Source organism: Bison bison, unplaced genomic scaffold (genome assembly GCF_000754665.1).
Source record: "Bison bison bison isolate TAMUID 2011002044 unplaced genomic scaffold, Bison_UMD1.0 scf7180017864280, whole genome shotgun sequence".
NCBI lineage: Eukaryota > Metazoa > Chordata > Mammalia > Artiodactyla > Bovidae > Bison > Bison bison.
In genome coordinates, this window is record NW_011494852.1 from 2886565 (window position 1) to 2909803 (window position 23239).

At 38.1% G+C, this 23239-nt stretch overlaps 1 protein-coding gene across 1 annotated transcript in view; it reads left to right on the forward strand.

Moving 5' to 3' along the window:
- The window catches only part of UBA2 (ubiquitin-like modifier activating enzyme 2), a 30211-nt gene extending 6978 nt beyond the window's left edge, over positions 1 to 23233 (forward strand). Inside the window, exons 6-17 of the mRNA XM_010849284.1 lie at positions 1859 to 1980; positions 5910 to 5977; positions 6444 to 6565; positions 9213 to 9312; positions 10226 to 10392; positions 12318 to 12411; positions 12516 to 12628; positions 14963 to 15118; positions 16698 to 16794; positions 19500 to 19605; positions 21182 to 21318; positions 22996 to 23233. Coding sequence (XP_010847586.1) covers positions 1859 to 1980; positions 5910 to 5977; positions 6444 to 6565; positions 9213 to 9312; positions 10226 to 10392; positions 12318 to 12411; positions 12516 to 12628; positions 14963 to 15118; positions 16698 to 16794; positions 19500 to 19605; positions 21182 to 21318; positions 22996 to 23177 — 1464 coding nt within the window. The 3' untranslated portion in view covers positions 23178 to 23233. The remainder of the gene's footprint in view (positions 1 to 1858; positions 1981 to 5909; positions 5978 to 6443; positions 6566 to 9212; positions 9313 to 10225; positions 10393 to 12317; positions 12412 to 12515; positions 12629 to 14962; positions 15119 to 16697; positions 16795 to 19499; positions 19606 to 21181; positions 21319 to 22995) is intronic.
- The last annotated feature ends 6 nt before the right edge of the window (positions 23234 to 23239 follow it).

Sequence of the window (23239 nt, forward strand, 5' to 3'; positions counted from 1 at the left end):
AACAAAGGTCCGTCTAGTCAAGGCTATGGTTTTTCCTGTGGTCATGTATGGTTGTGAGAGTTGGACTGTGAAGAAAGCTGAGCGCCGAAGAATTGATGCTTTTGAAGTGTGGTGTTGGAGAAGACTCTTGAGAGTCCCTTGGACTGCAAGGAGATCCAACCAGTCCATTCTGAAGGAGATCAGCCCTGGGATTTCTTTGGAAGGAATGATGCTAAAGCTGAAACTCCAGTACTTTGGCCACCTCATGGGAAGAGTTGACTCACTGGTAAAGACTGATGCTGGGAGGGATTGGGGGCGAGAGAAGGGGACGACAGAGGATGAGATGGCTGGATGGCATCACTGACTCGATGGACGTGAGTCTGAGTGAACTCCGGGAGTTGGTGATAGACAGGGAGGCCTGGTGTGCTGTGATTCATGGGGTCGCAAAGAGTCGGACACAACTGAGCGACTGATCTGATCTAAGGAGGGAAGAAGTAAACTTTGGCTATGTATTACATGGGTTTGTCAGCCTCCAGAATGTAAGGATTTTTTTTTGTGCTCCTCTAAAACTTAGGATGCTATAAAGGTACGAAAGAGTACAGGCAAAGATCTTATGTAGTAAAATCCTTGCATGTATTAAAATGTAGCTTGTGTCTTAAAATCCTTAGGTTGGCAAGCATAAGAGACTACATGACATGTTGATGTATGCTAAACCAGCTTCTAAAAAGTTAGTTTTGGCTAGAGTCCAGATTTATAGTCTAGAGTACTTTGAAAAAAATTTTTGGTCTATTTGTGAAGTATTTCAGGTATTTAGATAAAACTAAAGAGTAAGAACAAGTACCTGTATGTTCATAACTCAGTTTTCTATAATCTTAGTATTGTTATTCATTTTCTGCTCAAATTTTTTTTCTCTTAACTTCTTTTAAGAAATTAAACAGATACATTGGAAGAATCATTTGCAGGTTTTAAAACTAATTGATACTTTTGTCTGTTCGGCAATTTATCCAAACCGAAAACTGTGGCTCTGCTTCAGTTGTTTTTAGTGTTTAGTATTACTCTTTGGGAGTTTAATTCATATCATTCTACAAAGACTTGTAAATATTAATTTATGAGGGATGCACTGCTTGCTATATGGCTGGCCTCAAGAAAGCATGTTGGAAGAACACCAGAAATGGCATTATGGAGAAAACCCTGGATCTGCTGCAATTTTTATTAAAACAGTATTTGCAGGTTTGGGGTCTTTAACAATTATTAGGAAGACATTGCTTATTACCGTGATCCATTACTGAGACACTAGTATGTATTAAGACTGAGATAGAGAACTGCCAGAATGAAGAATATTCATTTGAAGTTTTGAAAAATTATCACAGGTGTTGTAGACTTCATTCCGACAGTATAGATTTAAACATAACCCTTTAGCAATGAAATGAAAGTATTTGGTTTAGCAATACCTAAGATTTTTTCCATGCATCTGGTTAGCTCTAGAAATTAAATGCTTTAAATTCACTTAATCTTTAGGACCTTATAAGGTAAAGCTATAAATAATATTTAAATAATAGAGTTTTACAACTTTGGAAGATAATTGGTTGGAAAGCTGTTATTTGTCTTTCCAGTAGTTTCTCTATTCACTATGATCAAGGTAAACTTGTGTTTTCTCCTTACTGGGCCAGGAATCAAGAGTCCTGGCTTAGTCTTAGCTGTGACTGGTAGATTCAATTAGGTTTTATGTTAGAGTTTCTTATCTGTAAAGTAAGGATTTTGGGAGTCACTAATATTTTAAAATTTTCTTGATAGTTGGAATGTAAATGAAAGAATGAATTACAGTATTGAGAAGCCACTGTCATTGGTTAAATGTTTTTCTCACATCTTTACTTTGCAGGGTGTGACCGAGTGTTACGAATGCCATCCCAAACCAACCCAGAGAACTTTTCCTGGCTGTACAATTCGTAACACACCTTCAGAACCTATTCATTGCATTGTCTGGGCGAAATATTTGTTCAAGTAAGAGTATATATATTTCTGGGCATATTTTTAGTACTGGTGATGGACAGTGGAATTATTTACTTAAATACCATGGAGAAATTGTACTTAACAATGATGGAGCTTACTCTGACTGGAATAGGCATGTAATTAAATGAGTACAAATCTTTGTATTTGAAAACACTAAAACATACTTAGAAGTAACTCATTGGTTAAACAAGAAATAATGGAGGTTGAAAATAGTTTGTAATAATACTGAAAATACTACACGTGGAACTTGTAGGATATGTTGAATGTGGTAGTTGAAAGAAGTTACAGGCTTACATAGATGAAGAGTGGTGAACATTAATCAGCAAAGGATCCAACTTATGTTGGAAAAAGAACAACATAAAGTCAAAAAAATTAGAAGAAGGATGTAATTGAGGTAAGAGTGAAAAATAAATTGGCAAGTTTGATCATAAAAAGGAAAGAGGGGGACTTCTCTGGTGGTCCAGTGATTGAGAGTCCACCTACCGATGCAGGGGACATGCGTTCGATCCCTGGTCCAGGAATACTCCACATGCCGTGGAGCGGCTAAGCCTGGGCACCACAAGTGCTGAGGCCCGAGCAGCCTAGTGCCTGTGCTCCACAGCAAGAGAAGCCACCGCATCGCAACTGGAGGACCCAGCGCAGCCAAAAATAAATTTTAAAAAATCTAAATGATATAAAACAAAAAGGATGCCCAGTTGTATTTATTCCAGGAATGCAAGCATGATGTAACACTGGAAAGATTTATAAATGCCGTTTACTTCATTGAGAAAGAGAAACTATATAATCTTTATAGATATAGGAAAAATGTTTGGTAAAATTTAGCGAACACCTTTTCATCTTCTTAGTAAACTAAGAAGAGAATTTTATCAAGTTGATATCTTCTAGAAATCTGCAGCAAACAGTTTTATGTTTTGATTAAGGTATTACATACTCACTCAGAAAAGTACACATATAATGACAAAATTTCATGAGAAATACACTTGCCGGTTTTATTTATTTGGGAAACTTTTTTTTTTCTTTTTAATAGACTTTAGTTTTTAGAACAGTTTCAAATTTAGAAAAGGATTGAGAAGGTAGCAAGTTCCCACACTAGGTTTCCTCTGTTGTCAACATCTTATGGTACTAATGTATGATGTGTAGGTAACAATGGATCAGTATTGATGCATTGTTTATTAACCGAAGTCCAAAGATTATTTAAATCTCCTTAGTTTTTACCCAGTGTTTCTTATCTATTCCAGGATACCACATAATTACTTATCATATCTTTAGATCCCCCTTAAGGAGGCTGTGACAGTTTTTCAGACTTTCCTTGTTTTTGAGGACCTTGTTAATTTTGAAGAGTACTAGTCAGGAGGAGCCTGGTAGGCTGCAGTCCATGGGGTCGCTAAGAGTCGGACACGACTGAGCGACTTCACTTTCACTTTTCACTTTCATGCATTGGAGAAGGAAATGGCAACCCACTCCAGTGTTCTTGCCTGGAGAATCCCAGGGACGGGGGAGGCTGGTGGGCTGCTCTCTATGGGGTCGCACAGAGTTGGACACGGCTGAAGCGACTTAGCAGCAGCAGCAGTCAGGTATTTAGTAGGATGCCCCACTACTGGAATTTGTCTGATGTTTTTCTTAGTGTGGTTATAGGTTATTGGAATGAAGACCTCAGAGAGACAGTGTTGTTTTCCTCCTCATATGAGGGGTACATGTTATCAACATAATTTATGACTATTAATGTAGGCCTTGATCACTTAAGGTAGTGTTTGTTATCTATGTAGATGCATTGATACTGAATGTATTTTATAGTTACAATCTAATGGGTTTTTCCTCCCTGATAGCTCAATTGGTAAAGAATCCACCTGCAATGTAGGAGACTCCGAATCGATTTCCTGGGTTGGGAAGATCCACTGGAGAAGGGAAATGCTACCCACTCCAGTATTCTGGACTGGAGAATTCCATGGACAGTATAGTACGTGGCGTGGCAAAGAGTCAGATGTGACTGAGCGACTTTCACTATAATCTAATATACTGTTTAATTTTGTTGCTCAGATTGTTCCATCTTTGGCCATTGGGAGCTCTTCAGTTGGCCTTGTGCTCTTTGATATGTAGCCATCAAAGTGTAGTGGAGTTTTTTTTTGGAGTAATTCCTTACTTTCTGGTACTATAAGATGCTCCAGGTTCATCTGGTGTATTTCCTGCTTCAGCCCTAGAATTAGACATTTCTTCAAGGAACCCTGGTTTCTTTTATTGAAGAATGATATTAGAAGCCCGGATACAACTGCTTAGGCATAGATGTGGATGCCATTTGTTTTAGGCCTTCTTAGCTGACAGAGCAAAATATACATTTATTCTAGTTTGTGTATATAAAGTATTAATGATTCAGTACAGTTCTGATTAAAATTTTATCAGGGATTTTATTGGAACTTGTTCATCTGATTATAAAATTTATATGGAAGACTAAAGCCTGCTGCTGCTGCTAAGTCGCTTCAGTTGTGTCTGACTCTGTGCGACCCCAGAGACAGCAGCCCACCAGGCTCCCCAGTCCCTGGGATTCTCCAGGCAAGAACACTGAGTGGGGTGCCGTTTCCCTCTCCAATGCATGAAAGTGAAAAGTGAAAGTGAAGTTGCCCAGTTGTGTCCGACTCTTAGTGACCCCATGGACTGCAGCCCACCAGGCTCCTCCATCCATGGGATTTTCCAGGCAGAAGTGCTGGAGTGGGGTGCCATTGCGTGGAAAAAATTATATTCTCTACTTAAAACAATATGTGTAAGTTAATAATGTATAGAAATTAAGTCGAAGTGGGTTAATTATTCAGATGTGAAAGGCAAAATTTTAAATTGTTCTGATACAGGAGAAAATCTTTATCTTTTGGATTAAAGAACAATTTCTCAAGATATAAAAGTAATTATAAAAAAGGATTGATACATTCAAATTCATTTAGTATTTCATCATCAAGAGAGGTTCAATGATGTATACACAATTAAGCTATTATATGGGATGAACTAACTGCAACATAAGGAACTAAAATTGTGGTCTGGAATATATTCCTGTAATAAGAGAGGGACAACCTGACAATACTAGTAGACACTTTTTTTACTTAAAGGGAAATCTAGGCAATAAGCAAATAAAGATAATGTTCAACTGTATGATTAACTTGCAAAATCAAGAATAAAGCCACAGTAACATACTATTGATATTTTATACTTGCTAGTTTGGCAGAATGTTTTCTGGAGAGGAAATTAATCCGTAGGAACTCATGTATGCTATTTTGGGAGTGTATTTTGGGGGTACAACCAGTGTTGGAAACAGATTGCCATTTTCTTGTAAAATGTATCAGGATCTTTGGGATTTTAATGTAAGTCCTATACTTAATGAAAGGTTGAAAAGTTATTAAACAGTTTTTAGGATAGCTTGATTAATAAGAGGGAGTTTCAGCTTAATACTTTCCCGTTATTTCATACGACTCTTAAGTGGTAAAGATAGGTAAATATGCATACTACTATGATAGAATGTCTTCCTGCTGAGTTTCCTGCAGCTTCAGCAGTGCCTCACACACAATAGGTGTGTCACTGTTTGTTTAATATAGTTGCAGGTATACTTCACAGCTGTTATTCTAGAAGTGAAATACTGTCTGTGTTGGAATGTAAAGCCACTCACCTGTCTATTGATCAACAATTTTAACAGGAATTTGCAGAAGCTAGCTGACAGAAATGAATCTGGGTCTACTAAAATTTTGCCTTCTCTGTGTTGTGGTTCAAATGAGAATGCAAGCTGTTTTAAACAGATGGCTTAAATACTTTGAGGTTTCTGGAATATAATTTATCAATTACTTAATTTTCATCGCTTCTGAAGATTTGAGGAAGCTTGGAAAAGGTATCATTTGTTCAGAATATTTTGGTGTACATAAATATTTACTATTCTTAAATTATAGCCAGTTGTTTGGAGAAGAAGATGCTGATCAAGAAGTATCTCCTGACAGAGCTGACCCTGAAGCTTCCTGTGAGTAAACTAGTTGGGATATATTTTTTTTATTGACGACCACTGTCTTTATTTTGCTAATTTAATATTGGTAGCTTAAGGCAGGGGGAGGGGGAAATAATTGCTGTTATATGCTAGATAATGTGTTATGTTCTTGTTTCATCTTTAAATGATGTTTTAAAAAATGAGTCGTGCCATTTTACTTGTGAAGAAACATGCTGCAGAGAAATCTCACAAATCTAGTAAATAGAGCTGGGCAGGAGTTGTTCCCAGGTCTGTACTTGAACTACTCTGCATGTGGCCTTCAGAAACTGAAGTAGAAAAAAATGGTGATGAGCATGTTCTAATTCTTTCTCCTTGAATTCAGAATGTTTCACATGCTAGTGGCTTCCATGAGTGACCCCATGCCACCACACCCCTCAAAGGTGGATGAGAGATTCATTCTACACGAACTACAGTTGAAAATAAACTAGTGTTTGTTTTGTAGGGGAACCAATGGAAGCCGAAGCCAGAGCCAGAGCATCTAATGAAGATGGTGACATTAAACGTGTTTCCACCAAGGAATGGGCTAAATCAACTGGATATGATCCAGTTAAACTTTTTACCAAGGTTAGGATTACCGTTTTTATAACTGTGGATCCATTTTTATTACCCTGTTTTAAGCTAGTGTGTGATTTAATTGGGCTTCCCAGGTGGCACAGTGGTAAAGAATCTGCCTGCCAATGCAGTAGACATGAGTTTGATCCCCGGACTGGGAAGATCCCCGGGAGAAGGAAATGGTAACCCACTCCAGTATTATTGATTGAGAAATCCCATGGACAGAGGAGCCTGGTGGGCTACAGTCCATGGGGTTGCAAAGAGTCGAACACCACTGAGTACACACAGAGAACACAGCATTGTCTTAGTGAATTCATTGTGATGTAGTTGGGATAAACCGATTTGAAATTTTAACATGAATACTAAATCAGTATAGCATCTTTATAGAAGATAAAAACAGCGGCTTATTTATGCACTCTTATCTTTCCTTCCCTCACTTTCACTGATTTTCTTTATATAACTCACCTTTGGTTTCTCCTGTTCTCTTCTTTACATTCCTTTGCTGATTTTGATTATGCTTAAAATCAAATGTGCTTAACTCTCTTATGGATAGTGACAGTATTTTCTAAACTAGTGTCTATATACCTATTTCCATTCCAATTTGAGCAGTTGAACGCCAGAATAATCTGAAGTATGTCTCTAATCTGTTGTGCAACAGGTAACTTTAAGTATCTGCTGTGTGCCACACACTTAAAGTACAGAAGCTTTAACAGTGACGGAGACAGAAAATAGGGTCCCAGCTTTTTGTAGGGGAGAGAACTCAGAGTCTAGAAGGGAAGTCAAACATTGAACAAGCAGTTTTGAGTTCAGGGTGTAATGAGATTAAGTTCAAATGTATTGGAACCTGTAATAATAAGTAGACTTAACCCTCCTTGTTATTAAACATTATTACTGACTGGAATGAGGGTCCGGAAGAGGCTGTCCAGAGGAAATGACATTTCAACTCCAGATTTCAACGAATAAGGGTGGGGATGAGAATGCAGCATGTAGAAAGTCAGTCTCAGGTTGAAGAACTGAAATAATTCCCATTAAAAGGGAGAGTGGAAGGAGGACTGTAAAGGTAAGCTGAGACTCTATCTGGCAGGATTTTCTAGGTCATGATAAGGATATTACACCAAGACAGTGGGAATCCATTGAAGGGTAGTCTGTAGGGTCAGTATAAGGTATAGGAAATATGCAGTGCACTCTTGTAGGACCTGGTGTTCCTCTTGTAACCAGTATGGGACAGTGCCTTCTGCAGTAATTGGAAGTAGAACCCATCTGCAATCCCATTGAAGTGTGGATTATCCATTTTATACAAACTGAACTTTGTATAACATGAGAAACCAAGAATACTTCCCGGTTTCCTGCTGGGCAGCAGGTGAATAGTGGTGCCATCTCTGAGGTAGGTGGGGAAACAGATGTGTGCATAGGGATCGGGGGAGTGTGGAAGGTGATAGACTTTGAGACTTCCTCTATGGAACGTGAGCGAGATGACACATGGTTCTGTGGGTAGTTAACCAGTTTAGAGATTTGGTTGAGTTAGGTTTATAGAAAGAGACAGAGTGTGAAGATCTTAGTATTTAATAATTGAACAGAAAAGGCTGTGGAGCTGGTGTTTGGAAATCCATGCTAATTCCCCATTGCCTGGCAGGCTTTACAGCCAAGCACTAAGGTTCCTCTATAAAATGTCTCTAGCCAAATTTGTTACCCAAATCATACAGGACCCCTCATTTCCTTCCCTTTGTACGCATTTCAGATGTTACCAACTCTGTCCCTGTTCCTCAGGTAGAACAGAATAACTTAACAGTACTCAGAGGTCTGTGATTTTCACACTAAATTGTACTATTATTTGTATATTTGGCTGGTTTTCCAAAGATTAAGGATGTTTGATAGATACTCAGTTGAGTATATTTTGATAGAAATAGTTCTAACTTTTAGCCATATCTAAATTCATATCTGGTTTATACAAAAAATGTGTGGAATAAATCAATAAGAAATACAGCTAAGGAAAATGTAAAACTATTAAAATCATCTGAAATTCTACCACATAGAAAGTGTGATTCGTGTGATAGTCTCAATCTATATGTGGTAATCTTTGGTTTTAGTTTTGAAATAGGAATTGTTTTGTGTGTTTGAGGTTCTTTGTGGGGGACTGGGGAGGCACATTTCAGAGGTGTTGCAGGTGGTTCTTAATTTCTGTTTGAGCACTTTTAAAATGTGTATGCTTTATTGGAAGTACCCACAAACTTGAAGATGTTGCTAACTGGTACCTGTAGGCTCACTTCTTGTGGAGTTGGTGTGTAGTTACTTAGTCCCTTGAATGGTATGATTGCGATTGCAGCTGATCTGAGGAGCCAGTATGGGGAAGTGATTTGGGAGGACGGGGTCAATCAGCACAGTTCAGAGCTCCCTTGCTCTGCTTTTCTCAGCATCTCTGATTTTAACCGTTTCAAGTGTAAGCGTTGTGTGTAAAATTTCTTTTTACGCAAAGATTTTAGGTGTGCACCTCCCCCCTACCCCCCGCCTTGAGAATTGTTAATCTACTGTTATATAGCATGTCCTCAGATCTTTAAATCAGATTTTATAATGTGAAGTCAGCAGGGTAATTTTGTTATATTTTTATCAGGATAGGGACAGTAGGGTTCGTGGAATTTATCTTTCTTCCTTTCTGTCTTAGCTTTTTAAAGATGATATCAGATATCTGTTGACGATGGACAAACTATGGCGGAAAAGGAAACCTCCAGTTCCATTGGATTGGGCTGAAGTGCAAAGTCAAGGTGAAGGGTACATTTTTCTCTTTGGGATTCCTAAGTTGGAAATTCTCTCACCTGAAGTCTTTAAATAGCCTTGTTATTTCTTGGTATACAGTGGTGTACACCCATGCTAAGAAATTGAAATAGTTCAGAAAAGTATGAAGAAGGAAAATCACTGGATACCTCATCACCTGGAGAAATAATTACTACGAACGTTTTAAGGCTGTCTTGGTGATAACTACACAGAGACACAGGCAGTTGTGTGGTTACTTTACGTAAATGGAATCATACTATTTACATACTCTGACTTGCTGTTCTCAGTCTTTTTTAACCTAGTCCCTTATCAGTTAACATTTAATTATTTCATATTCTCCCGGATGTAAAGTGTTGTTCCTTAAACTTTGGGACATATTTGTAGCTTTGAGTGAGGAAAAACTAATGTAGTAGTGGTTGCTTCCTTACCCCTCTCTTCAACACATTGTGTCTCAACTTGCTTTGCACAGCAGTGTTTAGCATATTGAAATTTAAAAGGCCCCAGGAGATTTAGGGTGTCAGTTTGAAGCAGTTTCCTGTAGTTATCTACAGTAACAAATACTTCTTTTATGGCTCAGTTCTAGTATTGCTGTGGTAGCTTCCACTTATTGATACTGTATTCTGGGCATAATGCTTATTACCTTGTCTATATTGTATTCTTGAATCCTCCAGTAATCTGTGAAATTCTGAGAGTCTCACACCTTTCCCATGTCAATATTGACCATTTTCTTGCTTAATTTTGCATAATATTGACCAATTTCTTACAAATGTATGCATAATTGTATCATAGTGATAATTACTTTAATGAAATTTGTTTCATATAATTTTTTTATTGTCAGGCATTGAATGTTAAACTGAGTAAAGGAAAGATGTTAGTAGTAAATTTCTAATACTTCTTTTCCAGGAGAAGAAACCAGTGCATCAGATCAACAAAACGAACCCCAGTTAGGTCTGAAAGACCAGCAGGTTCTAGATGTCAAGAGCTATGCATGTCTTTTTTCAAAGAGCATTGAGACTTTGAGAGTTCATTTAGCAGAAAAGGGGGATGGAGCTGAGCTCATATGGGACAAGGTTTGTGTCGAAAATGTGTGGCAGTTACTTGTATATCAAATGTGTGTTTTAGTTCTTGAGCTATATCAGAACCTAGTAATGTTGGGATATTGTTTTTATTCTACCAGATTTTGAGGACATTGATTTTGTTTTGATGTTTTCACCTCTAATTACTACATTGAACTGAATTTTCTGTATGTGAATTTAAGCAATATCATAAAACCTCATTTTAGATTCTAATATGTTCATAGTTTGTAACTGTTGACTAGAAAAATAATGTGACTTTACTGTGGTAAAATATTTCTCTGATTTAAGAAAATAGCTTTAAGAGAGCTTCTTACGTAATAGAGATTTATTAATAGAAGTCATAATATCCTTTTGGAGACAACAGCTCATGGGCCTTATTTGGCCTTGAAAGTAATAAAATTGCCTTACTATTGAAATAGTTAATAATGCTTTGAGTTCTGAGAGACTTATCAGTACAATAAGGATATGTACTTATTTTTACAAGTTAAAACAATATTTAATAGATCTTGCAGTTAAATGTTACATTTTGGGATTTAGTGAATTAATTTTACTTGTTTTTAATTGTACTCAATACTTTCTGTGACTATAAGTGATTAATCTGCTAAAGTTTGTATGTTCAGATTTTGGTAAAGATTTGCCATTAATTTCAAAGTAAGGAGAAAAGTTTGATCAGTTTTAGAGAACTAAGATAACTTTTAGAGAAGGAAATGGCAACCCACTCCAGTATTCTTGCCTGGAGAATCCCTTGGACAGAAGAGTCTGGTGGGCTGCAGTCCATGGTGTTGCAAAGAGTTGGACACAACTGAGCACAAGATAGCTTTATATGTGCAAATTTTGAAATGGGGGTTGAATCAGACATCTGAAATAAAGCTGGTAAATTTAGATTTTGGAGAGTTGCAAACATTAGTCTTTAAGTTTTGTGTGCTGTAAGGGATCAGTATTAAAACTTTTTTTCATTGTATTTTTATAACTGGTGTAGTAGGTTTTCATCTGTATACAGGGACTCAATAACAAAACTTGGAACTGCAAATTGTTACTCTCTGTGAGTAAGATCTGTAACTAATGGATGTGATAAGCCAGCTGCCTGGGGAAGTACCTGATGGACCCTGTTTTGGGTACTCTTAAGTAATCATTCTTATCCTCGCCACAGCCTTACAAGATGTTTATATAATTTTCCCCATTTAACACATTAAGCAATTTGGGGTCGGGGATTTATTTGCCTGTGGTTACTCAGCCAGCCAGATAAGTATGTGAAGAACCCACATCCTATCAGTGCTTTTTCTTTCATACTTGGGCGTTTCTGCATTATGGGCTAGGATAGTTTTTCTCAGTTCAAAGCACGAAACTTTGGTGAAATCGAATTAGAGTAGGATATATGCTTAGAAATAATGGCAATTGTAAAGGGAAAACTCTGTCCTGCCACATCTGAAAAGAATCAGCCAATATAGGAGTGCAGTGTTTGTGAAGGGAGTTTGGAGAAAGAAAGCAAAAAGAGGTATTCTAGGTATTTCTGAGGCTTTAATGAAGTAGCTTTCTTAAACCAGTCTGTATCTTCATCCCTGAGTTCTGTACTCATCAGACAAGCTTATTGACGATATGGACCCAGGGAAGGTTTGCCACCATCAGTAAATAGAATTGGTGTTCTGATCTGTGTACTCTTTGTCTCCAGTGCATTTGTGGACGCAGGAGTGAATTCCTAAAACCTGTTGGTTCTTGGCAGGCCACATTCCTGTATCCCTGGAGCTGATGATCCCAAGCAAGCCCTTGTTCACTTCTCATCCAGACCAGCCTTTCCCTGGAGGCCATCTCTTGTTCTAGATGACGTGTTAGAAACTTGTGAAAGTGCTGTTCTGAAAGCAGTACTAGCCAAATTAGTAAATTTGTGGGGAGATTTGTTAAATTGTTTAAATTATTGACAGGATGACCCATCTGCAATGGATTTTGTCACCTCTGCTGCAAATCTCAGGATGCATATTTTCAGTATGAATATGAAAAGCAGATTCGATATCAAATGTAAGTTGTTTGTACTTCAGTTGTGTCCTCTAAATTCTAAGTTTCTTTTTTTGTTTTTTGTTTTTTTTTTTTTAACAGCTAAACTTTTTTTTTTTTTCTTCCAGCAATGGCAGGGAACATTATTCCTGCTATCGCTACTACTAATGCAGTGATTGCTGGGTTGATAGTATTGGAAGGATTGAAGATTTTATCAGGAAAAATAGACCAGTGTAGAACAGTGAGTGTTTCTATTTGCAATTTTAAAATTAAAACAATAACATTTGGTTTAAAACAATGGAAAAGTAATTGTTCAAGTTACCTTGTGAGTTGCATGTTTAAGTAAGGTTCCTGGAAGTTACAAAAAGGAACACACATTTGCTTCTCTTATTTTTGTCTAAAATGGAAGCAGAAGCTAGTTTGCTCTAACATTTCTAGTTTTACTGAATTCTTACAACTCATTCTGTGGGTCCTTTGTATTAACTTTTCTTCACTGTTTTCCAATTCTAAGAGTATTTTGGTTTTAAAATTCTGTTTGGTCACTTTATAGTACTCTGTTCTTCAGGCATTTTTGTCAGTCTCCCTTTTTATTTTAAAGTTTATGTTATAACTTTGTTATTTTTGGTTGTTTTAATGCCTGAAATCTTTATGGATGAGCTTATGTCATTTCTGTTAGATCTCTCTCATAGTGTTTGTTTGCTTATGTGATATGTGTATATATATATATATATTTTTTAAACAATTATATTTGTTAACACTGTATCTGTGGTAATTCTTTAAGGACCCACTGAAGGTGTATTTCTTCAAAGAGGATTTGTGTTTGTTTATATCTGGGTGCCTGGGATTCTACCAACCTGAGACCACTTTCACATTCTCAGTTTTAGTTTCTTAGCCCACATATATATTCAGACAGCAAATCTGCATGAACCCTATCTTACTGTAATGAATTATAAAGGAAGATATTCTTCCCTCACGAAGCACCAAGGTTGAGATTTCTTGCTATTTCTGCAAGGAAGAAATTTTTCTCCTCTTTTTTTATCCTCCCCTTTATGTGAACATCTCCTATCATGAGTTTCCTGCATTAGTAGTGGTTGGACTGGGTTTATCTTTTAAGAATAAAGCCACTTGAATATTCCCTTTGGATTCCTGTTTTCTTTCTGAATTGAATTTGCGTGTCTGAAGATACTTCGCCTTCATACCACTGAGGATTTAAAAAACTTCCTAAAAATATTGGAGCCAATATTTTGCTATTGTTTTAGGTTCTCCTTTTTGCAGTAATGTTAAAATAAAAGGACCAGTTTACTTCCAGAAATGTCTTTTAAAAACAAAAGCAAAAAACCTAGTCTAGTCTATGATGGTACTCTTAACTTTTCAGTGTCATTATTAATGCATTCTTAAAATACTTTTTATTGTTTCCATGAAATTTCAGGGTAAGGGAATGTGGAATCATAATGCCAGTCTGACATCTTGGTTCAGCTGTTTAAATTATTTTGGCTATCATGTTTTTAATTTCTGAGAACTATATTTTTTTATGTCTTATCTTTTTATAGCAGCCTGAACAAGTGTCTTACTTTGTCCTGTAACATTTCTCTTATTTCTTTACTTGCTCATCTCTGTTCCTGTCTTGAGCTAATGATACCCATATGTCTGGGCTTCCTTTGTTCCCATTTATAAATGAATCTCAGGATAGGTTAAAAGAAGTGTTAGCCTGAGTATTAGTAGTGTTAGCAGTTGTTTTTATTACTGTCGATTTCTCTTAGCGGAGTTACCCTCCCAGTGAAGATCAACCATTGTCCCCTATTCCAGCCCTGGCAGTACAAGTGTATATTCATTGTGGGGAGAGGCTATAGGAGGCCTCTGCCTAGCACTTAATGCCTGTCAAGGGATTTACTTCTTTAAGTTGGGGGGAATTGATAGGGTTCTTCTTCAGAGATTATTCATCTTAACAGATACCATACTACATGGTAGTTCCACAGTAAGAATTTGTGTATTAGCGTCCGGTGTTCTCTTGACAGTTGTAACTTCAGTGCAGTTTGTTTTTTATTTCCCTTGGTTCATGTAATTTTTTTTTTTTTGGTTTGGGTATTAGGAAAATGGTAATAGTGCCAGACATACATTATTTTTCCTTTAGTTATGTGAATGTTAATATCACAGTCATCAGAAAATTAGAAAAGAAATGCAGCTCAATTTGGTCCTTGTATCTGTGCAAACATTAGAGAAATTAGTGCACTGGTCTTGTTAGAAATTGACTTAAAGTTGATAAGAATAACCACTAGGAAGGCACTCCAAACTGATTCAATGATGATACCACAGACAAGTATGGTTTGGCCCTTATTCATGCTAAGTTAGTTTGCAGAATAGTCTAGTTTTCAGTACAACGAGATTTCAGTAAGCTCAGCCTTATTTACAAGGTGGCTAATTTGAAAAGGTTGGGGAAAAAGTCAGCCTTTTAAGGTCTTGATTTTCCTTATCCTTTGCCATCTGGAAGGGAATATTTAAGTGAATGTTCTATGGTATATAAAATTATAACTCAGATTCCTGATTTCTACTTGTGTTTTTTTTTTTTTCGCCAAAGATTTTTTTGAATAAACAACCAAACCCAAGAAAGAAGCTTCTTGTGCCTTGTGCACTGGATGCTCCCAATCCTAACTGTTACGTATGTGCCAGCAAGCCAGAGGTGACTGTGCGGCTGAATGTTCATAAAGTGACGGTTCTCACCTTACAAGATAAGGTAAGTGCAGAGCCTGGTTCTCTTCCACAGGGTTACTCTTTGTAAGAAAAAAACAAGTCCCCTTTTGCCTTTTACAGTGTACTGTGATAAACTAAAAGCCAGATAATTACCCTGAATACTGAGGTGTGTTGCTTTGCCATCTGTGTCCTGTTGACTTTTCTCTCTGTGGTTCCAGAATGTGTGTTTCACATCCCAGAGAGGAATAGGTACATTTGGCTAGAATGTGGACCACAGGTGGCACACAGATAGGTAGCATAGTATCTTCACAAGCAAATTCTGTGTTCCTTAGGTTTCTAGTAATGGTGTATTAAGCTAGTCCCTGAGGCGATGCATTGTTAGCACACCTGGATTCACCTGTAGAGCTTTGGTGTGAGAGATGGACGGTTAAGGTATGGTTTGGTCCTATAGCCTGGTCCTTCAGTTCCTCCTAGTATTTTTTTTTTTTAAATTAGGAAAGAGCAAGTGACCTGAATGGGTGTCACTTCTCACTTTGGAAATCACTTCACATAGTTCCTCTGATTGTGTACATTGTGATGTTTCATGTTTATATGCCTCCCGACATGAAGGACTACACTTTGTGGCCCTCAAGGCTGCTTGAGAATGAATGGCCTTTCTCCCAGAACTGGTTACATTGGACAGGTTGATTTGAACTTATGTTTTGGATGGAGAAGGAGCTGAACTTGATATGTTGGCCAGCAGAGGGTGGTTGCCCCTTGTTCTTTCTTAGGAAAGAAATGATTATAATTGGTATCTACTCATTCTTGAGCTAAAGGTAATTCCACATATTTGGAGTGTAATTGGACCTTTAGAGAGTTATCTGTTGTTTGGTTTTTTGGCTGGTTTGTTTGTTTAGGATCAGGTAAGATTTAATAGTATTAATCACTCCTGATCCATCTTGGAATTTGCGAAGGGGATATGGAACTTGGGAAGAGATGGAGCTTGGGAAGGGGAAAACTATTTATCAGAGAATCAGATTGATGAGAAGTTTTTCATCTATAAAACATCTTCCAGTATGGAGTTGTAATAGAGACTAAGATAAAATATGTCAAGTGTCTAGCTTAGTACCTAATCTGCTGGGAAGGACAAAATACCAAGAGCCAGCCAAGAGTTCTTAGTCCCCATCTGGAGGAAGTGTTACCTGATCTTCATCAGTGGTCAAACATGGGATAGAACGTGCTGCTGCAGTTAAGTTGCTTCGATCGTGACCAACTCTATGTGACCCCATAGATGACAGCCCACCCGGCTCCCCCGTCCCTGGGATTCTCCAGGCAAGAACACTGGAGTGGGTTGCCATTTCCTTCTCCAATGCATGAAAGTAAAAAGTAAAAGTGAAGTCTCTCAGTTGTGTCCGACTCTTAGCGACCCCATGGACTGCAGCCTACCAGGCTCCTCCATCCATGGGATTTTCCAGGCAAGAGTACTGGAGTTGGGTGCCATTGCCTCCTCCAGATAGAACGTGGGCATGAGGTAATTGGGTGAATTCCAGTGGAAGGAGAGAGTTAAGAGCCTTTATAAGAAGTCTAGGCTATTTGTGGTCTTTAATTCCATATGTTAACATTTTGAATTTTTTTCCTTATAGATTGTGAAAGAAAAATTTGCTATGGTAGCACCAGATGTCCAAATTGAAGATGGAAAAGGAACAATCCTAATATCTTCAGAAGAGGGAGAGACAGAAGGTATTATACATTGCCTTGTTCCATCACCCTCACCCTGAGTGAAGGGGTGCACATTAGTTTTTCCATTTACTGTTTACAGTACTGAGGATCACAGTGGTCAATCTGAATGGACTTTGAAGTTCCCATACCCCATCTGTCTTGTTGGAGAGTGTCAGGATTCTTTTTGGCTATAGTTTCTTGCCCAGAAATTTGGGGATATTGGGTCGTAAGTAATTGGAGGTCGTGCTTTGGCTGGCTAGTAGTCTGTTTTTTATTAAAATTCTAGTTAAATATGGTTTCACCAAAAAGAAAAAATGACTAAATGTCCTCCCATTAGTTCTAGCCAGCTCTTTTAAAGGCTAGGACCTTAAAAATGGAAACTGGTCTAGAATCTAAGTGGCTTAAATGTGACCCTTTACCACAGAATACATGCGCTGTTGAGGGTGAGAGAGCATTTATTCCGAGCCTTTGAAATGCTGTATTATAGGAATAGTCATAGATATTTGTAATTCAAGGATAAATAAGATAATAGTCCCTGGCTATTTCACAGCCTAGAAGGAGATGAGAGATTAGCAACAAGTAGATTTAGTGTCATCTAAGAAATACTGTAGAGGGAAGGTGTACAAAGTTTGAATGAAGTTTTGTAAAGGGAAGGTTAACAGGGCAAGGGGGCATATCACAGGAGAGAGGACTCCTGGGCCAATTCTTGATGAAGAACTGAGAGGGGAGAGTCTGCAATTGGGCAGAATGAACAGCATCTGCAAAGGCGTGCACTTATAAAGCACTATAAAGGGCTTTGGGAATGACCAGCTGTTGTGTTTCCTGGAAGGTAGGGTGCTGTGGGGTTGGCAGCAGTGGTGCAGCTTGAGGATTTTGTGTGTCATGTGTGTAGTATATGGGTGTGTGTATCTTTCCCCCCGCCGATTCCCTGCTCCCTCTAGGGTTTAAGCAGGGTCGTAATGTGTGATCTGCAGAAGAGTAAGGCAAGGATGTGACAGTGGAGGTGGGGAGCCAGTTAGAAAAAAACTGAGGGAAGTGAGGGATTTTTACTAATGCAAAGGCAAATGACAGTTTTGAGATTTGCAGAGTCTGAATGTAGAGCACTGGTGAGGAAGAGTAGCATTGTTAGGCTTGGACAGAACTATTGCCAAGACTCAGGCTTCAGAAGTGATGCTAATTCACCTGGATAGAATTGCTCAGAGACTGTTTCCCTTTTGAACATGTTGGGCTGTGGAATTTGAGTGAGTGTGAAAGAGCTTGGAAATGGAAGTCTGGGTAGGAATTAACTGGTCTGCAGAGACATTCCAGGTAGACCGAAAAGGTATAAAAGAAGAAGAAGAAGAAAAAGATAGTTGTGCTGTGCTTAGTTGCTCAGTCATGTCCGACTCTTTGTGACCCCATGGACTGTAGCCCACCATGCTCCTCTGTCCATGGATTCTTTAGGCAAGAATACTAGAATGGGGAGCCCTGCCCTCCTCCAGGGGATCTTTCCAACCCAGGAATCAAACTGGGATCTCCTGCATTGCAGGTAGATTCTTTACCAGCTGAGCTGCCAGGGAATCCATTGGGTTATGTAGAAAACAACATAAGTTTTAAAATTATAAGCAAAATTTAAGAATTTAAAATACATTTTACTTTGTTTGTGCCAGGCACTGTGGCTATACAGATTCTATACAGTCCGTAGGCAAGAGCAAATTCTCAGTAAAGCAGACTGACTGTTGTGAGGAGACAGTGTAAATTGGGAGCTAAATGAGGAGGCGGTTTTGTAAATGAAACTTGAGCATTTGAACATGCAGGAGAGAAAGGATGGTTAAAGGCAGGAAGGCCCTGGAATAGGTAGGAGGAGATGGTAACACCAAAAGTTTGATTGGAGAGTTTATTCTTCACTGGAATATTTATAATCCATGTAGCAAAGGCTTACTGAGTGCTAGTGGATGCTTGGCATCATGTGCTCCATCCTGGGGCTATTCAGATTTAGCAGAAATGACATGGAAGAGAGAATTGAGTTGGAGTGATTAGTTTTGGGGGACCTCTCTGGCTGTCCATTGAGAAATGCAGAAAATTTATGTTGAAAAAACTATTGAAATAAAAGTTTACAATTCAATAACTGAATTGTAAAATTGGCTGATGGTTGATATTGTGGATAGCCTTTTTAGAAATAGTATATTTTGAACAATTCTAAAAGTTGTCATTGACTGCTGTAGGATTCCATATTAATTTGGTTTCAAAGGGAGAAGTTTCTCAGAACTTCTCAGTTTAGTTTCCTTGAAGTTTTGGTAGTTGAGTTTTCAGGGCTGAGTTCCTAAGTGCCTGATGTTTTAGTGAACTAGATTACTAGGGCCATCACACCCAAACACACAGGGAAGTGACATAAATAATACATTTTATCCTAGTTCCAGAGGCTAGAAGTCTTAATGAAAGGGTCCAGCGACGATGTTGGAGGGGTGGTTGACGGGTTTGGTTTCTCCTGAGGCCCCTGTCCTTGGCTTCTTCTAAGGATACCAGTTAGATTGGATTAGGGTCCACCCCAACAGCCTCATTTTAACTTAACGCCTCTTTAAAAAAAAGTACTGTCTCCAAGTACAGTCACATTCTGAGACATTTCAGCATGTGAATTGGGGAGATACAATTCAGCTTATAGCAGGGGGTTTATCTTGTAAAAACTAAGGTTGACTGCTTCATGGAGATATAACTAAAGCATCTAAATTTCTTTAAAAATTTTTTAGCTAATAATCACAAGAAATTGTCAGAATTTGGAATTAGAAATGGGAGCCGACTTCAAGCAGATGACTTCCTTCAGGACTACACTTTATTGATCAACATCCTTCATAGGTAGGAACTATTAATATTTTAAGTGTAAGAAGTTATTTGAATATATAAACTTAAAATTGGAGAGAAAATGTTTTCTTACCCTTAAATCCTACTTTTCATTTGAAACTGCACCATATATATGCTCAAGTTGGCCATTAAGTTCCCTGAGGTTTGACCTACAGAAAAATCTGAGAATCCAGAAAGAAATGTTTGAGGGTAACTCATCAGTAGTAGCTGATCAGAAAGACCTAGAGAGGGTAGAAATGCAGGTGTGTGAATAGTTATAATCAGGGGTACATTCCTTTTCATAGTTGAACTGAATAGAAAATTTGGAAGGAAGAAATATCTCTCCCCTAAAACAAATGTTTCATTGTGATCTGGAACAGTAACAAGAGAGCATTAAAAATTACCATATATAGATTCCTGAGTCACATTTATTTTCTTTTTACTTTATTTTATATCCTGCCCACTTTATTTTAAAAAGTATCCATACTGCTTGTATTACAGGATATTTGTACATATGTAGCATAGCGTAAACACAGATGGTTCTCCATTTGGTGTGCTTATCTGTTGAACAAGGTTGGTTCATGCTCATTGATACCTCTAAGCTGTACCCTGGCTCATTTCTTCAGGTTATATCTAACAGATGTGTTTTGCCAGTGTTGCCATCTATACCCAAATGTACGGAACTTGTATAATTGTTCAAGAGTATTACATTATATATACTTAGTTTATAAAAAGCAGGAAAGGGCAGGAAAAACTGAATGTGAGTTATTAATAATAGTATAAAATGAGACAGGTGAGTCAGAGATAGGTCTTGCTGGGGGGTGATCTCTGGCCCCACTTACACACCAGTTGGATGTCAGTGGTGTGCTTGTGTTCAGTTGTGGAAGGACATGTACAATGAAATGGAAATATATCAGTTGATGTCTAAAAGAGGAGGCATAATTAGGGTCTTTTTTATCATATCTCTTAGCTCTCTGTGAACAGAACCCCCCTTATAATATGTAAGTCTTTTGTTTGACTTTCATGCGTTAAATTTTTGTACATGTTTTTGGGAACTCATTACAAAAGCAGAGTTGCTGCCTGTGAAGATGGAGGAAAATCGAGAAGCTGTGTAACTCTGCCCCCAAACACTAAATTACTCTGGTTATGATCAGAAGAGCATGTATAGAATCTTTTCATATAGCTGAAGAAAAAATGCCTAAGAATTACACCAGGCCTCACAATTTTTGACTCAAGTTTTCTGCATTAGGTATAAAAGTTAAAAATTTTTTCCCTGAATTGAAAGGACAGTGTTATTGACCATTTGAATTGAGCTTCCAATACATAAAAATCTATGATGTAGTCTTTTTTTTTAACTCTTTGAAAATCAGAAGCCAAATAAAAGGTGTGTATGTAGTATACACACAAATAAAAGGTGTGTATGTAGTATACACACAAATAAAAGGTGTGTATGCAGTATACACACAAATAAAAGGTGTGTATGTAGTATACACATTTTGAGGTTTGAGGACAGTTTCTCTTTGGTGCGCCTTTGCTTTTGTAAATAGTCATAGCAGTGGTTCAGTGTTATAGTACGTGATTCTCCTTACAGTGAAGACCTAGGAAAGGATGTTGAATTTGAAGTTGTTGGTGATGCCCCAGAAAAAGTGGGGCCCAAGCAAGCTGAAGATGCTGCCAAAAGCATAACCAATGGCAGCGACGATGGAGCTCAGCCTTCCACATCCACAGGTGAGTCACAGCCCCAGCCAGCAGTCACCCACCAAGCAGGACTATTTACAACAAACTGATTGTCTTATGAACATTGACCATAAAATAGAACTACTCACAGGACTACTAAAGGTGTGTGTTGGTTCGGCATTGTTTTAATGGAACTTTGAATGTATAACCCATGAAGATGTTTAAGACTGGGTAAAATTTTTATAGAAAATAGATACATTTTATTTTTACAACTGGAAATGTCAGTGTACTAGTGCATAAAGATGGTTCATTCTGAGTAGTACTACTTTGGGATTTTATATGCATGTTTTTGCGGACAGTGAATCAGTGCATCTGACTATTTTGAGTGAACAGATGCTTGGTAAGTACAGCATTTCAGTTTTCTCAGAACCAGTGACTTTGGTAGAGTGTATCAGAAGCTCTGTTTCCTGGGTTTTCAGTGTTGGTGCTTTACTGTACTCCAGTGTGAATGTTCACTACCTGCACCACCCCCCCAAACACACACACACACCTCTTGGTTCTTTAGTGTCAGGAAACCAAAAGTTACTCATTTTTTCCTTCTCTGTTTTCATTTCTTTGACCCTGTGTCTTTGGTATTCTTTGGAATATCAGTGCTTCTTTGGTTCTGATGTTCTCCGAGCATTGTGAAAATGAATTTAGAGATCGTCTAGAGCAGGGTTGCCCAACCTCTGGGCCATCAACCAGTATCCTGTTAGATCAGCAGTGGCACTAGATTTGAAATAAAGTGCACAATAAATGTAATGCACTTGAGTCATCTCCAGACCATCTCCCCACCCTCAATCCGTGGAAAAATTGTTTTCCATGAAGTTGGTTCCTGGTGGCAAAAAGGTTGAAGTCCAGACTGCTGGTCTAGAGTGTGTGGGCCATGGGTTCATGACCCTTTGCCCCTGCCCTCCACCCCCCACCTCCCCCCCGAAAAATAGAAAGGTTCATCATCCTATTTTGAGGAAAGGACTGGTAGTTTACAAAAATCATAATTTGCAGCGTGCATTTATTTTCCACTATGTGGCTAGGTTTTGGAGACTAGCAGTAAGGTAGGTACTGTGCCTTTGACTTAGTGGAATGTCGGGGGTGGGTGACACAATTCCAACCATAGTGTAAGTTAAGAGCATGCACTGTAGAGCCCCACTTCATGGGTTTTAATCGATCCCATCCTCTGCTACTACTGTGTGACCTTGGGCAAGTCTCTGTACCTCCGTTTCCTCTTCTGGAAAATGGATAATAATGTTATCTTCTTTATAGGGTGGTTGTGATGATTAAATGAGTTGTATATGCAAAGTGCTCAGAACAGTTCCTGGCACATTGTAAGTGCTATGTATATGTTGTTATTGTTGTTGTTTATTACTATTATCACTGCTACGAATATTAGGATACGCACCCTCCCCTTTTCTGTTGGAGAAATAGAAACAAGGAGCTGTAACAGTTCCTCTGAATTATATAATGCTTGTTAAAATTTTTTGTTTTGATTAGGAAAGAAATAGGTGCTTGTAACAAAACAGTGAAACAGTACAGAAATACGTAATGTATAAAGCAAGGGTTCCCTGAGGGTAGTCATTCTGAAGTTTGATGTATGTTAGAAGAGTAGTTTTTCATGTACATAAAATTGTAGTGAGCTTCTAGTCGCCCCCCACTTTTAACCATTTTTTTCCCCTTTTTTTCTGAAATAAGCACAAGAGCAAGATGATGTGCTCATAGTTGATTCGGATGAAGAAGGTCCCTCAAATAATGCTGATATCAGTGAAGAAGAAAGAAGTCGCAAGAGGAAGCTAGATGAGAAAGAGAGTGTCAGTGCGAAAAGGTCACGCATAGAGCAGGCAGAGGAGCTTGATGAGGTTATAGCATTAGATTGAACAGAAATGCCTCTGAACGGAACCTCTTACTCCATTAAGGCCTTCTGGGCAGAACCAGGTTA